Source organism: Thamnophis elegans, chromosome Z, assembly GCF_009769535.1.
Source record: "Thamnophis elegans isolate rThaEle1 chromosome Z, rThaEle1.pri, whole genome shotgun sequence".
Taxonomy (NCBI): domain Eukaryota; kingdom Metazoa; phylum Chordata; class Lepidosauria; order Squamata; family Colubridae; genus Thamnophis; species Thamnophis elegans.
Genome location: NC_045558.1, coordinates 102,270,653 through 102,289,397, shown reverse-complemented (window position 1 = coordinate 102,289,397; position 18,745 = coordinate 102,270,653). Strand labels below are relative to the sequence as shown.

At 38.2% G+C, this 18,745-nt stretch overlaps 1 protein-coding gene across 1 annotated transcript in view; it reads left to right on the top strand.

Moving 5' to 3' along the window:
- LOC116520829 (src kinase-associated phosphoprotein 1-like) overlaps window positions 1-18,745 on the top strand; it is a 338,134-nt gene that overhangs the window by 39,392 nt on the left and 279,997 nt on the right. Inside the window, exon 3 of the mRNA XM_032235226.1 lies at window positions 13,842-13,867. Within this exon, the coding sequence (XP_032091117.1) occupies window positions 13,842-13,867 (26 nt within the window). The remainder of the gene's footprint in view (window positions 1-13,841; window positions 13,868-18,745) is intronic.

Here is an 18,745-nt window from a genome sequence, read left to right as displayed (position 1 = left end):
CATCCTCCACTAACTGACAAAGCATAAGGACAAGTCCCTAGACAGGGTGAGCGAAAGATCTAGCTCTCAGAGGCCATCTTCTGCCTCATCAAGAGGGGAGCGTAGCCAGCATTTGGATGCACATTTCTTTCCCCTGTCCCCTGTCTGGTTGGAGGAAGATTCAGCTCTCTTTAGCTCTTTATTCCCCATTTGCACATCAGGCCTCTGGGTGGGTGGGACTGACATTAATACTTCCAGCACAGCAGTGGGTCTTAGTACTCCAGCAGAAGCATCCTTCATGCCTACCTCGGCGGGGCTCTGCCCAGAACTGCAGATAAATACCATGTCCATGCCCAATCTGCAAAACATCATTGCAGATGCCATTAAGCAGGGCATTGTGGCGGGACTGCAAGAGAGCAGGGGAAAAGATTATGTGGCTCCTATGGTCCCACAGGTGGAGGCGGCTCCGGTTGAGGCCGAGGCTCAGTCCCTGGGTCAGTCTCCCCATAGCCAATCTTCCAGTTTCAGAGGATGGAGAGATCAGGGATGTGCACTGTTCTGAAGATAAGAGCCTAGTTCCAGAACAACCTACCTTTTCTGGCCTTTTCCAACCTTCTCCCATTAAGTCACTTTTGTGCAAGGCAAAGGCCTCGGCAGACCTTGGTAGACAGGGGTCAGCGCCTATAACCACAGCTTCTGGCACATCAGCTAGTTCCTTGTTTGCCGAGTGAAAGATTGAGGCAGAGACCATTCCAGTGCCTCAGTTCTTTGTTGATATAGTGTAGTGGCAGTGGCCAGCCCTGACATCGGGGCCATTATCATCCACCAATGATAAGCATTTTTACAATGTGGCAAATGAGCTGGACAAGCTGCTTCAGTTACCTTCTATCGGTGCTCCCATAGCAGTACTTTATACCGCTGCCACCATGCCGGGATCGCAGGAGGAAGTCCTCAAGCTGGAGGACAAGAGGGACGACCTAACCCTTCAATGAGGTCACCTGGCGGCTGCTTGGCCAGTGCGCACATCCATAGCAGCTTTGTTATTTTCCAGATCCAGCCTTTTCTGGTTGCAGCAACTGCATGAGAAGATTCTGGTCACTGATTCCAGAGCCCTCCAGGATCTGAACAAGATTGTTGCAGTGGTTCAATTTATGTCGGACACCACCCTCAACCCCACAATATTTGTGTCCTGGGCCATGGCCTGCTTGGTCGCTTCCCAGCACTTGCTATGGCTGCACCAGTGGCAGGCTGACATGCATCATAAGTGGCGCCTGGCATCAGCACCCTACAACAGGGGAGCATTATTTGGGGATCCTCTTGAACAAAGAGAAATGTAAGATCTTATCATTAATCTCCAGGAAGGGATCCTCCCAGCTGGCTCCCTACAATGGAGGCAGCCATTTCGGGGCCCCAATTATTATAATCAGCATGAACCTTTCATGCTGATTATGCCAACTCAGGTTTTAGGTCCCATGGGGGCTCCACCCAGAGACAGAGGCAGTAGGGACACAGGGCATAGTGGGGCTATTACCGCAGGCGCTAGTTGTGTTGGGGCAAAACAGGTTCCCATTAGCGGTTGTTTGGCGCCTTTCTCTGACCATTGGGACGAAACCACTTCTGATGTCTAGATTAGGCACACTGTCAGGTCAGGCCTAGTTCTGAATTCATCTCCACACCCCTGAGGTTTTTCATTCAGTGCCCCATGTCTCGTAATCCACACAGGCAATTCCTCATGTGATCTGCAATTAAATACCTGCTGGAGATCAGGGCTATTCAGCCAGTTCTTGCGGATCAGTTGCATCAAAGGTTTTACTCCATTTTATTTATTATCCCCAAGGTGGTGGAGGAGTGAAATATAGACCTAAAATGTCTTAATCACCACTTATTATACTGTAGATTTAAAATGCATTCCTTGCAATCCATCTTAGCGGAGTCCGCAGGGGCCACTTCCTCACATCCATCGACTTGACGGAAGCATACTTGCATATTCCCATTCTTTACAGCCATCGCCAATTTCTGCGTTTTTGTTATGGAGACTGCCACTACCAATATAGGGTGCTGCCTTTCCTTTTGGTCTTTATTCCACACCCTGGGGCTTTACCAAGGTTCTGGTGGCATTGGCGGCACATTTGCGAACCATACCTAGAAGGGTACAATGTTACCTCGATGACATTTTGGCACAACCGGTCTCTCAGAACAAGGCTAGGGAGGACTTATCTACCACGATGCAGGTGCTTCAGTCTCATAGGTTCTCCATTAATAAGATGAAGAGCCATTTGGAGCCCATCACCAGAATTCTCCATTTAGGGCACAGATAGATACAGTGGCTTGCCAGGTGTACCTCTCTCAAGATAGGCAGAACAGTCTCTGGCAACTAGCTGCAGAGGTAGAGAGGAAATACAGGGTCTCTCTAGCCATGCTATCATGATTGCTGGGTAAGATGATGTCAGCTATTTTCCATTGTGCCCTGGGCATGGCTGCAACCAGAGATCTCCAATGGTTTCTTTTACAGTTTCAGAAGAAATGAACCAGCATGTCCCTGGCAAAAGTCACCATCCCTTTGGAAGTTCGGCGCTCACTTTGTTGGTGGAGATCCCCAGGCATTCCACTTCAGTGTAACCAACAGACTGACTATTACCACCAATGCCAGCCTATTTGTCTGGGAGGGCCATCTGAAGTCGCAGATGGCCCAGGGCCAGTGGGACCAGATGGACAGAGCTCACAGCATCAATTGGCTGGAGCTCAGAGCTATCCATCTGGCCCTACAGAGTTTCAGACACCCTATTCTGGGATACCATGTACTGGTCCTGACGGACAACTTGACCGCCAAAGCCCATGTGAACCATCAGGGTGGGACCAGATCCAAGCATCCTATGTTGGAGGCCAAGAGACTAGGTACATGGGCAAAGAGGCACCTCCTTTCAATTACAGGGGAGCACATTTCGGGGGTGGCAAATATTTAGGCAGACTGGCTTAGCTGGGCCAGAGTAGCCCATGCCGAATGGTGGCTGCATCCTTGTCTCTTCCTGGAGATCACGCTTCGCTATTCCCGTTGTGGACCTGTTTGCCACCCTGACCAACTCACAACTCCCCAGATACTTTACGAGGTTCCACACCCCAGGAGTAGAGGGGGTGGATGCCCTTTGGTATCCCTGGCCTCCTGGCCTCCTCTATGCATTTCCACCTCTTCCACTGCTGCCCCGTATCATAACCACCAGAGCAGAGGTCATCCTTCTCTTCCGCACTGGCCATGGTGGCCATGGCTCGCCGACTACAGACCTTATCTGTGGACAGACCCTGGAGGATCCCACAGGACAGAGTCTCCCTCAGTCATGGGTCACTGGAACATCCAGACCTTAGTGGCTCCAGTTGACCGCCTGGTGCTTGAGCGGAACACTATGAGGGAGGACAACTTCTCCAGTGTCATTGACACAATCCCCTAGGAGGCCCTCCATGAACTGCATATAGAGTGCCACCTGCCAAGACATTTGTGTCTCGTGTTTGTACAGAGACATTAATCCTACCTCTTCATCTGTACCTCAAATCCTGAATTTTCTTCAGGACAGGCTGCACAAAGATCTGTCCCCTAATACAATCAGACGATAGGTGGTGGTGTTAGCAACCATCTTATCCTGGGGGGCAGTCTTTAGATCATCACCTTACTGTATGGCAGTTTCTGAAAGGGGTGATCAACCTTAGACTGCCAATGGTACATTGATACCCTACTTGGGATTTATCTAAAGTTCTCAATGCTCTCACGGTTCCATGCTTTGAGCCCCTCTGCAGTGTCTCATTGCAGTTCCTCACTTTAAAGGTGGCCTTCCTGGCAGCTATCACCTCCCCCAGGCGGATTTCGGAGCTGCACGCCCTGTCGATCAGGGAGAATCTGTAGTGTAAATCTTATATCTTAGAAATAGTTTAAATATTTAAAGTTTAAGGAAATTAATTCTAAGTAGAACTCTTGTAATTTCTTATTATTGATCAGTCATCATGTCTCTACTTCCATGATGTTTAAGCAGGAATTAATCTGTATAACAGAATATGTGCAACTGAGTAGAATGAAAAGATTTCTACTCCCCAACTTTTTGAAATGTTGTTCAATTAACACTTTTCTTTATTCTCTGTCTCATGTTTTAAAATCATATTAGTCTTCATGAAAAGTCTACAACGGAGGATTTGAGGAAACTGAGGAAAGATTGGATTGCAGAATAGAATAGGGAGACATGTCTACTCAATGAGTAACTACATGTCAACCCAAAGGTGGGATATACAACTTTTTAAAAACTACTTTGGTTTTTAAGCAGTTTGTGAGTTTTCAGTTTTCAATGGAAGAGAATCTGTCTTGTATCTGAATATGGGAAAATATGGGGAAAATACACTTTTAAACAAGTCTTTTGTACATTCTTTGCTTTTAAAAAAATAATATAAATAGCACAAGATTATAGATAAGAACCAGTTTTATTACAGGCCAGGCAGATTTCAGTGCTTTATAATTCATAGTGCTATGGCTAATTTCAGCCTTCCCAAAAAATTTTCAACTCAAAATATTGGCTGTAATTTTCATCAGTATTATCTAGCACGGTGATGGAATAGTATGATGGGAGTTATTTTTCTGGTTTTTTCTTATAATTCACTAAATAATTTCCAAACTTGAAACTGTAAATAATGAATACTGATTAGTCAGGTTAGTTTCACATTTTCTACACTTCACCCCTGTTACTGTGTCAGAAATGTACTTTAAAGGGCTAAGGCAATGATGACGCATTTTGCGATTTTCCTTTGTACTTCCGGCCTCCTTTTCCCTCTTCCCTGCTTGTAAAGCTGTTTAGCTTCAATTATTTTTCCTTGGGTGGACATTACAAGTTAAACCCAGATTTGTTGAGATCTAAGTTAAATACATGCTGTGTTGGTTTTAGTGTTCTCTGTTGGCCAGAAGTGCAGGAGAGTGTAATTATACCTAGACTTTATGGATCTGTCTCATGGCTTGTTTATTTGAAACAGTTTTGCAGGGTAGAGATTTTTACTAAATGGATTTCTTTACCTGCCAACTTTCTAAAACCCTTGGTGGCTCCTTGTCCTTAGTTTTTATATCACTGATGCTGTTATGAGCTTGATGGAACTTTGCACTCAGAACAAAAACCAAATGCTGACTGTATCCATATCTTCTGTATCAAAATGAGAAGTTGAACAAATCTGACTTTGGGAAACTATCTGCTGCAAAATATTATATGTAAACCTCATGGAAAGTGTTTTATGCTATTTGTGTGCAGCTTTGCTTTCATGTTAACAAGGACTTACTCGGGAAAATGTTCTATACCAGGGGTCCCTAAACTCTTCAGCTTATTGATCATTTCATGAAGTTTCAGATTGTTCATTGACTAGCAAATATTTATTATATGAAAATAAATTAATAAATATTATTTTAAATAATAGTAGTTCAAATAACAATATTGACCACAGTAATAATAGCTTTGGAGAATCCTATGCTATAAAATATTTTAAATGTTTCATAGTATTTGATAGATTTTTAAAAAAAACTTATAAATTTATTTTATCATTAGATTCATAGCATCAGGCTATTCAACGCAGAAATGTGGGTAGTCTAAATCTAAATCATTATAGTATTTATCTTCTAATTATAAAACTAAGCATATGTTGTTAAATCTGTTGTTGGAAGTTAAAATATTAGATCAAGTCTAGTGGGAAGTTGAACAAATAAACTAGCAGTTGATATTTTATATATTAAAAAAAATCATGCCCTGTAATGAGCTGTGAGTTGAGCTTAACAGCTGTGAGTTTGTAATGTTAGTTTTATTTCCATCCAGTGCTACAAAATTATTTGCTTAATACGCTAAGTGTCAGAAATAATACACCCAAAGCAAACAGAACTCCAAGGCAGGTAGATTCTTCAAATAATAGTTTTATTGAATATATCATATTGGCACAGGCTGGTGAAAACCAATTCTGAATGATCCCATGGTTTTCACCTAATTAAAAGTAAAAGATTTTCCCCAAATAATCAGTCACATGGTTCAATCACCACACCGTCCAGTTGCCTGGTAACTTCACTCCTCCTCTCTCCAGCCACCTGTGGGAATGTCCTTGGTTTCAAGGAGAAAGTATTTTGTTTTGGCTACAAAACCCTAGCTATTTCTATTCCCCCCCACCCTATCCCTCACTCCAGTGTGGCAACAATGAAGCTTCAAAATGACTTCAGTCAGGTCAGCTTCAGGTTGACAAGCTCTCCCCTCCCCTTAATTGAAAAGGAATTCCTGCAAAGAAAAGAAATCAAAGAGAGTTTACTCAAGGTTCAACTTAGCCTTCCCTTCCTCCCCCTGGAGGCCCCTTAGATTTCTGGGGGTACTCGTGAAACCGTTTGATCAACCTATCTGCCTTCACATCCCAGCTCTTGACCAAGGTGGCTTCGGAGAATGGATATCCCTTCCATTGCACTAGATATAGCAACTGGTCTCTATGTAATCTAGAATCCAGGATTTTCTTTACCTTGTAATGTGTTTCCCCTTGCACCACTATTGGTTTTGGGGCTGCGAGATCTACCAGCCTGATCTAGGAGCCTACTGCCAGCTTTAACAAGCTGTTGTGAAAGACTGAATGCACTTTCACTAACAAGCAAGGGAGTTTAAGCTGTACCATAACAGGATTGATTACTTTCACTATAGGGAAAGAACCTATAAACTTTGCCACCTCAGCAAATGGCAGTAACTCTGCCCAATTAGACTGCTGATAGCTCACATAGCACCTCAAATACTGCTCCATCATGGAGCTTGTTCTGAGACCCCATTGGTACTCAGATGAAATGTATTAGGTCCTAATGGACCTAATGAACTCCTTCCAGAATTTAGTGGTGAATTGGACTGCTTCAGGGTTAATACTAAGTTTTTATTACACAAAAGTAGTGAGGAATTGATTCCAGTGGAATCATGAGATGGATAGAATAGAATAGAATTCTTTATTGGCCAAGTGTGATTGTACAAACAAGAAATTTGTATTTGGTACATATGCTTTCTGTTCATAAAAAGACAAGATACATTTGTCAAAAATCATAAGGTACAACATCCTTAATTATAGGATACAAATAAGCTATCAGGAAAAAATCAATATCAATCTAAATCATAAAGATACAAGCAAAAAAATTACAGTAATGCAGTCATAAGTGGGAGGAGATGGGTGATAGGAATGATGAGAAGACTAATGGTAATAGTAATGCAGCCTTAGTGAATAGTTTGACAGTGTTGAGGGAGTTTAGCAGAGTGATGGCATTCAGGAAAAAACTGTTCTTGTGTCTAGTTGTCTTGGTGTGCAGGGCTCTATAGTGTCGTTTTGAGGGTAGGAATTGAAACAATTTATGTCCAGGATTCGAGAGGTCTGTAAATATTTTCAAGGCCTTTTTGACTTGTGCAGTATACAGATCCTCAATGGAAGGCAGGTTTGTAGTAATTATTTTTTTCTGGAGTTCTGGTTATCCTCTGAAGTCTGTGTCTGTCTTGTTGGGTTGCAGAACCAAACCAGACAGTTATAGAGATGCAGATGACAGACTCAATAATTCCTCTGTAGAACTATATCAGCAGCTCCTTGGCAGTTTGAGCTCCCAGAGTTGGTGCAGAAATAACATTATTTTTTGTGCTTTTTGATGATATTTTTGAGGTTAGGTGTCCACTTTAGGTCTTGAGATATGATAGAACCTAGAAATTTGAAGATTTAGCATTTATAAAGCATTTAGTATTTATAAATAGTTACTCAAGGATAAATCATGGGAACATCACTTTCACTTGTGACCATAATTTTTGAAAAGCATTTCATAAATACCTGTACTATTTCCTCTTTTCTCTTTCTTTTTCTTCTCTGTATGTTTTCAGATCATTCAGATTAATATAACAGACACAAAACCTATGCTCAGGCTTTCCCTCAAAAAAGAGAAAAGTGGAAATGATGAAGATAAAATGCTAGAATAAAGATAAAATCAGGATATGAATTATAAAATGAGTGGGAGAAAAAAATGAAATGATATCCTTGATATACCATGCTGTGTCTATTTGTAACTGAAGTGGTAAAAATCAGTTGATTTCCATGCTAAGTTTCTGCATTGAACTTACTTATGTCAGAATTATAGTGTCCTACTGAAAAATTTTCTTGGCTAGTCTAATGTAACTAATATAATGTAATGCAACTCAGACTTACTTTTGAAAACCATCCAATGTATTGTATTCAAAGTGACAGGGGTTAGGGACGGATATACTAATCCTTTTGGTCAAACTGAAATTGAAAGTGACAGGAAATCATTTTTGGCACCTGGCATGATAAATGTTATGAAGAAGACACATTCAAGAGAGATTAAGCATCCCTCTCAAGAAAAGAAGACACAAATTCACTAAACAAAAAGTATTAGTGGTTTAGAATTAATCTTTCTGATTAAAAATCATTCAGTATAAAACAAAGAAAGAATCCCCACACTGGGGGAAAATAATCTTAACAAATGGGGAAATGCAACTGAACAAATTAATAAGTCAGTAAGAAAAAAAGTTTTGTTAGAAATTGCAAAGAAAGGTTTGTAAAGAAGGAATGTCTGCTTTCAGTTGATAAAACTATTAAATCCATTATTGTGCAAAGAATCAGAACCATGTCTGTAGTTTGTTGTATAAACTATTGAAGCCTATACACAAGAATCTGACTGACCACTAAATTGGTGCTAGATAGGTCAGTGCAATTCAAGGGGGTCTGGACTTGGATCCCTTGTGACAATGCAGACTCTAAATTGATGGCGCATTTTACTTCACCCTCCAGTTCTTCCTGCTGTTCTCTTAAATTGTGCCTGCAATTTCACATTCTCTATTTTTAAAAAATGATTTGATTAGCAGCTATAATTAGGCATACTGAATATTAAAGTTTAGGAACTGAAAGCCTAAAAACCTTTTGTCCCCAATGCCTTTTATAATTGTATTAAACCATGGTTTGCTTCATCATGGCTTACCAAATATATTAAAATTAATTAAATTCACATATTTGTACTAAGCCAAAAATTAAACAGACCATATTTTGACTTAGTTGCTGGGTCATTATCAGTGCAATCCCATGAAGCCTCTAGATTTATAATGGGGAGGGGGGAAGAGGTGATTATTGCTTAAAAGATTAAATATATTTTAAGCAATATTCAGACATTTTGGGACCAGTATTCAACTCTCTTTTCTGAAATTCTGACAGTATACAGTACACTACATTATTAATAGAGAATCTTATTTTATTATATCAAAAATACATACCTAGTTACGGTATATGATAAAACACTAGATTAAAAGTGTTATGTTGGAACCTTATATTAGCAAGTTCTTTTTTTCTGTAGGATTTAAAAAAAAACACCTTCACAACAAAAATGCTTATAAAAATATAACATCACAGACAGTAAGTTGTATATTTCTATTTTATCTGGTTTTGTATTTTATGTTTTATCCTATTGCTATCTGCTCAGAATCCAATGAATGGTGTGGAATGTAAGTAATAGAAAGTTAAAAAGAATGTATCATTTATTACAGCTTAATATTTAATAATATTTATTAAAGTAAATATTAAAGTATCATTTTTATTGCCGATACAATAAAAATATTCTCAGAAGTTTACATTGAACAGATATAAATTACAACAACTACAATAGGAAAAAAACTGCAACAAAAAAAGAAAAAAATAATTATGTGAAATAAACTGCTAATAAACATAAAGATGCACTATTCATACCAGGAAAAAGTTATATGAAAAAAAAATTGGTCTTCAAGGAACTTCTGAAGGACCAACAGAGAATTAGTTGGTTTGGGAAGCTGATCCACATGGTCGGCACTGCTAATTAGAAGCAGCATCACCTCTCCTCAAGGCCCAAATCTCCCCAAAATGCAAGATTTGCAGCAGTTTTTACTTGGTATATCTAACTGGTTGAGCTTATAATTATGGGTGTGAGTATGTAGTTATGAAAGCATATGTGTGCCAAGTCATATAAGGCTTTTAAAGAACAACACCAGTGCCTTAAATTTAACCAGATTCCCACTGTAGCAAAACTGGTGTAATATGTTCCCAATGTTGATCATCCAAAGGATGTGGGTGTTTCATTTTGGGCTACTTTAATTTCTGAAAGCTCTTTAGGAGCAGCCCTAAGTATAAAATACTACAGTATTCTAACTGTTGAGAAGGGAATGGGCTAATGTAGCCAAGTAAATATAACCTGTTCTTATCAAAGTTTGCCCCCCCCCGATACACACCAAATTTCTTTATGATTCTGTGATTCTGTGTATTTCAAAGTTTATTTACTGCCTTTATTATTTTTATAAATAGCTTGCCAACAAACATATCAAGAACTATTTCCTCCCCTTTTGCTCACAATAACAAGTTTGTGAGGTGTGCTGATTCAAGCCAACCTTCATGCTTAATGTAGGACTAGAACTCAGTTTCCCAGTTTCTAGCCTGATGCCTTAGCCATTAGGCCTTATTTTCTCTTTAAAAGTATAGCAGAAATGTCATTTTTACTGCTATTCAAAGCAATATTTGACAAAATAATATTGAAAATTCCTCAAAATATTTCAAAACTCCAATAATGCATGTCCTTGATTACCATCTTCTAACCATATCCTTTCATATTATTGTGAAGCATCCTCTTGTAAAGTATTATCAAAATGAAAAAAAATATATGAATGAAATCAAATATTGATCATGTTACATTACTTTCCAGGACTAGATTCATGGTAATATTAACAGTAGGAACCCAGGAATTACATTCAAGGCAATATGGAGGAAAAAGAACTATAATTTATTAGCAGTTTGTTACTGCTAAAGTGAAAATTGACAAAAGCCTTGAGGTCTATGTAGTTTTATTCCATGGCTCAGTATAATTTGTATATCATACCTTTGCCTCTTAAACTAAGATCCAAGTTATATGTGTGCCATTGAATCAGCTTTTATATTGGGATAGATAATTAAATGATTGAAAGCATGTATTGAAAAATCTTTGTATGGCTCTAGAACCCTTCTTTACTGCGACTGAAATTTCATCATATGATTTCCCTTTGAAATCAATGATATGCCATTATATAGCTTCCACCTGTTTAGTTTTATTGTTTCACTTCCTCTACATTTTTATTTTATTTTATTATAATGCTTAATGTTTTAAAAAATTCCCCTGATTTACTGATTTTGGGTGGGTCCTTTTAAATATTAAGTTTTACTTCTCAAGTAAAATTCAAAAATTGGTTCATTTTTGCTCTAGATAAGCAATTTGCAGGTGATTTTATGGCCAATTCTGCACTTTAGACAAAGCGTCTTGTCTCCTGTACAGCTCCTAGCTGTTTTTAAAGCCAAGTTCAGAAATTCCAAACTGAATTGCAGTTATCAACAGTGTCTGGCTGGTGCTTAGACTGAACAATGGCTACTGTGTAGTGAGCTCAGTAGGCAAGAAACAACCAGCATAGATATAATAGCATTTATTGAATGAAAATTTTTAACTGAGGAACAGCAGGCAATGCCTCTAATTTATACCCTGGGCCCAAAGGGCCTTAACCAATCATAATACTTGAGAAAGCCCGCCCAAATATGAATGTTCTAAGTTTCCCTCCAAATAGTTGGAGCTGTTCATAGGGTCATCTAAAGGTTCGTTTCACTTTAGCAGGGCTTTACACAACTATATATATTCAATACATAACAATAGCCATTGCAAAACCTGATTGATTGTTCTAGCTTTTTGTCCTTTCCACCCTTGCAGGAAAGGCAAATCTCACTGGCTGAATTCATCTACCAATCTTCTTTTATCTCCTCACTAATCTCTGTGACTTTCCTTTCCTTTCCCAGTTATTTGCATACGTGGATACATTCATATCCCGTCCCACACAATTTTTTGGACACTAACACTGACTTTTTATTTTTTATTTTCTCCCTTAGATGTTACAATAATCAAAGCATTGAGAAAACAGGTTGTTCTTTCATTTTTACATTCTTTTGAAGGTCCACAGAAACTTCAAATCAAATCCTTATTATGGTCATAGGACAGTACAAATGCTTTGTAGCAAGAAAGAACAGATTGTTCAGTTTCTTAAAAACAAAATTGTTCATAACTTGCAACTTAAAAGACTTAAAAAACATTTAAAGAGAAGTAAAGTGCTGCATAGGCAAGGAGTGTGAAAACAAAGGTAACAGGGTTTATTCAGTCTGGGCAGGAATGGAAAGGGTCCCCAGTGAGAGGCATCAGAATTGAATACATGACTTTTTAGACTTTAATGGGGCATTACAATATTATTTTTTTAAAAAAACCCAACAATTGCCAACTAACATAGAGCATAGCAGCCCAATAGTTCATGGTAACCAACCAATTGCTGAAGGGAAATATTCCCAGCAGACAGTACTATCAGTTGGATCTAAGTCTGTTACAAAAATACATCAAGGTGCTGGAGTCCTTTTCCTATAAAGTACTTAGACCAGGGTGTCCAAACTTTTTGCAAGGAGGGCCAGATTTGGTGAGGTGAAAATGTGTGGGCCGACCATTCAGCCTGACATTCTTTGAACCATTAACATTAAATGAAAATGAACTATTCTTTGAAAGACTAAATAAATAACTCCAGTGGGGAGAAGAGGCTACGGGCCACTCAAAATTGAAAAACGGGCCGCAATTGTCCCCAGGGCCGGACTTTGGACATTTCTGGCTTAAACTGTCTTGGAGGTGCCAACAGCAGATTTGAACTGCAGCTGGGAAATACAGGCATTTGCAATAGGCCTGGGATAGAAAAAAGAAAAAGGTCACCCATGTCTGCAGTCAGGAAGTGGTGATGGTCAATACTGGTGATTGCCCAAGCAGGAAATGTCAAGCTGTCCTAAACTGCACTTAATGTGTCTGATATAACTAATGGAGCATCTTTCAACTGAAAGAACTCTTCCGGAAAATTCTTAGCGCTAACATTACTTTTTCATCAGTTTTACAATTAGGAATCAAAAGATACTTACTATTCATCTTTCATCATTAAAGATAGTAGAATTTTTGGAAAAAAAATGTAAGTTTGAAAATACAGGTAGTTCTTGACTTGTGACCACAATTGAACCCAACATTTCTGTTGCAAAGTGAGACAGTTGTTAGTTGAGTTTTGCCCCATTTTATGACATTTTTTTCCTACAGTTTTAAATAAATCACTGCAGTTGTTAAATTAGTAACATGGTTGTAAAGTGAATCTGGCTTCCCCACTGAATTTGCAAAAGTGATCACATGACCTTGCGACAGTGCAACATAAACATAGGCCAGTTGCCAAGCATCCAAATTTTGATTATGTGACCATGGGGATGATGAAATGATCACAAGTATAGTTTTTCATTGCCATTTTAACTTTGAACGGTCACAAAATGAAAGATTGTACAGTAAATTGAGGAATATCTGTATGACAATCAGAGAGATAGGTTGCTTCCGGTTTGGCCGAACTGGTAGTAGCGGTGGTGGGAGGCTCCGCCCACCCACCTGGATGCTTCAGCACATTGTGCATGCATGCAAATACGCGCGGGCGCACACCCAAACTGGTAGTAAAAAATTGGTAACCCACCTCTGATGACAATGCTATTTAAGTTGAACATTTTAAAAATCTCAATTCGTTTGATCAGGTTTGGCTAATTTTACTTTTATAGATTTGGATTTGCTAAAAATAGTAAAATAACAGTAGAAAAATTGATTCCAGGTAAATTCCATATAAAATGGAAATTAAAAAACTGCTTAATATACAGTCTGTTAAGATGTCTGGAAATAACGGCAGTCAATAGAAAATACAAACTTTATAGATACAAACTTTTGTGCAGATTCTGTTTTTCAACAGATCTTTGTCATATTTTTTTTTTAGGTATCAGTGGGGATTCCTACCGGGAGGTGAGTGTACATTAATATTTTTTTAAAGAAAGTAGATGATGATGTAGACTAACAGTCTGTTTACAGATGCTAGGGGGATAATATATTACATTGAAATAAATCTGCAAACTTTATTAGCTAGCAAAAACTTTTTCCTAACATGTTGACCTGGGATGTCTGTTTCCTCGCTCAACAACTCTTTACAGTTCATTATATAGCATAGACATGGATCTTCTATATTTTGGCAGTTTGCTTGAATTACTTTTAATTTTGTTCAAGTCTCTGAAACTGGTTTGAAAAAAAAATCTGAAGTATTATATAGAGAATCAAGTTTTTTTAAGTAAAAATCTTGCTGATTCTTTTCCATCATGTTCTTTGATATCCATCTTTTCCCTATTTCCTGGGGGTATTTTTCCTTTTATTTTTCTTCTTTACTGTATATACTCAAGTATAAGCCTAGTTTTTCAGCCCACTTTTTGGGCTGAAAAAAGCTGCCTCGGCTTATACTCGAGTCAGTGAAAAATTTGCCCGAAATGGAGGAGAAAAAGGGGCGGGGCCATGCCGCTGGGTGACACTCGTGAATGGCCCGGTGCCCCTGTGAGTTTCCTCTCCCTCTGTGTCAGTTTGCCGCGCAGCGCACACCGCACCATCCCCCCTCCTCACGTTCTAATGTAATGCAGGGCTGTCTTACGATTCCCCTTCCTCCCCCTCCTGCCGCTCTGCAACGATGTCCCACCTCCTCCTTGTTATGGCAAGCAGCCACATAGCGATGTCCCACCTCCTCTGGTACAGTGATCCAATGATAGGAATCACTGTGCTGTGTGTCATAGGAGGCGGGACATCGCTCCCGCGGCTGCATGGGACATCATCATCACAGCGGGACATCAGCATCATGAGGTGAGTGAAGTATTTCATTGAATACACCGCTAGTTTACTGTTTTTCTTTGAAATAAATATTCAAAAACATTATTGGTATCTATTTTTATTTTTGAAATTTACCAGTAGCTGCTGCATTTCCCAACCTAGGCTTATACTCGAGTCAATAACTTTTCCAGTTTTTTGTGGTAAAATTAGGTGCCTCGGCTTATATTCGGGTCGGCCTATACTCGAGTATATACGGTAATTTTGTATATGATACTTGCTTTGAAGTAAAAGAAGATAAATTTTTAAAGCTTTTTAATTTATGTAATATTAGAAACTGCTTTTTAATGAATTATAAGTTTTACAATTCAATAAAAATGTACTTAATGTTCAGCCATTTTAGTATAGTTTATACAAAAGTGCTACAGATCCATATGTGTTTCATTTTTGTGTATGTCAGTTCTTACATTTAGGAAATCAAATGGAATTCGTGGTATTAAAATGCCTTGACGGATTCAGCATGGTTCCTTACTAGGTAGATTTGTAGAAGGAAAATATTTTTAAGAGACATGATTTGCAGTCTATGTGATACAGATTTCAGGTTCTCTGTAGTACATTGCCAGTTACTCCTTGCCATAAAAAGAAACGGTACCTTTGTATACTATATACATGCTAAAATATGCTCAGAAATTGATATTGGTGCAAGATAATACAGATAGCCATGGACTTATGAACACATTTGAGTCCAAAATTTCTGTTGCTAAGATATTAAATGAGTTTTGGTGAATTTTATGACCGTTCTTGCCACAATTGTTAAGTGAATCAGTACAGTTAGATAAGATAAACTTTATTGTCACTTTTTTCTGTGAACACCCTGGCAGTGCCCACTCTCAAAAGAACACACACATACACACACACACAGACACACACAGACACACACAGACACACACAGACACACACAGACACACACAAACACAGAGTATATATACATATGTATGTACCAGAGGTGGCTTCCGGGTGGTACGGCCCGGTACGGGTGTACCAGTGGCAGCTGGGAGCAGTGGTCACCATACCGGAATGGTGTTTCGGTGTTCTGCTTTGGAAAGCATCTCCTCCTAGAAGGCAACAAAGAAAACCATTTATGGAGAGGATGTGCAACATCCCTGACTCGGTCCAGAATTGCTAATATACTATGTCCTGGATAGAAGGAAATGAACTTCCAATAATGTTTTCTGTCATCCGCACCACTCTCTGCACAGCCTTTCTGTCTGAAACAATACTTTCAAGCTACACAATAATACAATACAACAGGATATTTTCAATTGTTCTTCTATAGAAAGTGGTAAGGATAGGGGAAGGAATCACACAGAAAATGCAGTTGCTGCTGTGACTACTTCATCGGTGTCTCACTGTTGAGTGACCAAGTTAACCTGCTTGTCAGTTCCATACTAAAAAAGCTGATATTATTAACCACCTCCACAGTTAAATCGTTAATACTCAGAGGTGTATGGCTTTGCCTGCCTTTTCTGAAATCAACAGTGATATCTTTTGTTTTTCCTACATTTAAAACCAGGCTGTTTTTATTATACCATTTCATCAAACTCTCAACCTGCTCCTGGTAATCATCTTCATTATCATCTTGAATAAGGCCCACCACTGTTATATCATCTGCATACTTCACAATATAGTTGGTAGCAAACATCACACAACAGTCATGGGTCAGCAAGGTGAATAACAGCAGGCTTAGGACAGAGCCCTGAATAGAATTTGTGCTCAGAAACATGGTGTTAGAAATATTAGTCCCAACTCTCACAAAGGGGGGTCTATCAGTGAGAAAAGTTGTTAAGTTAGAAGCACAATTGTTAACTGAATCTGGCATCCCCATTAGCTTCATTGCCAAAGGTGATCGCATGACCCTGGGACATGCTACCTTCATAAATATAAACCAGTTCCCAAGTCTCCAAATTTTGATCATATGACCATGGAGATACTGCAATAGTCGTTAAGTGTGAAAAACCTGTGAGATTAAACAAATGATTTAAGTTGAGGACTATGTGTAATGATCTGCTTTTTAAGGTGAGAGACATTTTTCCATAAATTGCTCCTTGCATGAAAATAAGTTTATAAAATCACTGTATGAGAACATGACTGCTTCTAAACTAGATGTCACTAATATCAGTCAATTTGTAGTGGCACAAGACATGCCAGACACTGGCAAAACAGTGTTCATACTGCTATACACTTTTACATGGAATCTATCTATCTATCTATCTATCTATCTATCTATCTATCTATCTATCTATCTATCTATCTATCTATCTATCTATCTATCTATCAAAAGACCTTGCATGTTGATGGCTGTGATGTTTTCTGCCTCCCATCTCACAATAGAACTGGTTTGGTTAATATTTGCTTCATGTTCATGAAAAAAATCTGGTAAGGTAAAGATTTTTTCTTCTTAAAAATACGTTTGAACGCATGGATTATTTTTAAAAATGCCTTATATTAATTTAATTTCTTTCATTGGCTTTAGAAATAAAATTCCCACATGATAGCCACTCATCCTCATTCAATGTCAAGGGGAGGGGGAACTCCATTTCTAACACATGTTCATCTCTGGCAACACAGAAATGTCAGAAATGCAATGGTGCCTTGAATTCCCACTAGGATAGTGTTATCACATTTTAATATGAGTCTCGGTACTTCTAATTGCTTTCAAATCATTGTTTTCCTGCATTTCCTTGATGAACTGGGCATCTGGCGTCATTGGAGAGACAGTGAAGATGACAGCTGTGTTTAGAATTTTTTAAAAAGACCTAATTAGAACACATAAAAGGATATTTTTTTCTTCATAGAAATGTTTACATCCATTAATATAAATTCTGCTGTTTGGGTTACTTTGCTAAACAGTCACAGAGATCTTTATACCCATGAGCTAGTATTTTTAAAAATTCATTTATACTGCATACTTGCTTTAAAATTTTGAGTTCACTCTTGCCTTTTTAGTTTGACAGGTCTACAGGGATTTCAAACCACAGCAGTTGGAATGGTTGCTAAGTCTGTTTTCCATTTAAAAGGATAAATTAATCTCTCCCTTTTCCTTTCTCTATACTGTATCTACTCTTTACTTCATAGACAATATATCTATGTGGGGCAGAATATATCCAGATCAAATTGTTTATTATGTGCATAAAACATGTTATCAATGATTAGTATAAAATATGTTGGCCAAGCCATATAATTTACCCCAATCCTTTTGCTAGATAGTGCATCATTTCCAGATCTGTAGAAGAAATATGGTAATTATGATGTTGATTAGAGATTTTTTCTGGTAGCTAAAATTTTTTTCTTTGTATTTCTTCATTATATTCATGTAGTTGTCCTAGTACTCCTTGAAAAATTACCTCTGAAAATATTGCTTCATCATCACTTGTGGCTATTTAAAGGGGATTCTAAATCAACTGTTTTATTTCCCAGAAACATTAATAGAGGGCTTTTGCTAAAGAAGAAAAACACTTTTTCTCATATACTGAATTTTGTCCTTCCTCAAAAATTAGTATTAAAATTTTCTTAATTTTTTGTCTCTATAATATATGAATAAGTAAAAAGTATGTATACAAATAAAACAAAACACGTGTATTACAATATATATGTAAAAACAAATAATTTTTTAAAAAAGAAATTAAATCTTGCATATTTGGAAACATATCAATAATTTTTCTATTATATTGATTCCCAGTTCAGAAGCTGAAAGTGAAATCATTTATTTATTAATCACATTTATATAACCACATTTAATAACTACAGAGAATTGAAGTTAAAAACAATGCAGCCATCTCATCAAATCCTCAGGCCTGTAATAAAAGCCATGTTTTGAAAGGCTTCTGAAAGAATGTCAAGGATGGGGCAAATCTCTTATTGGGATGAAACAGAGTTTCACAGGGCAGATGCCATGGAGGAAAAGCCCATCTTCTGGTCCTGTGGTTTCTGAAGATGGGAGCTGCAGCATAACACTTCTACTGGGAAGAAGAGATATAG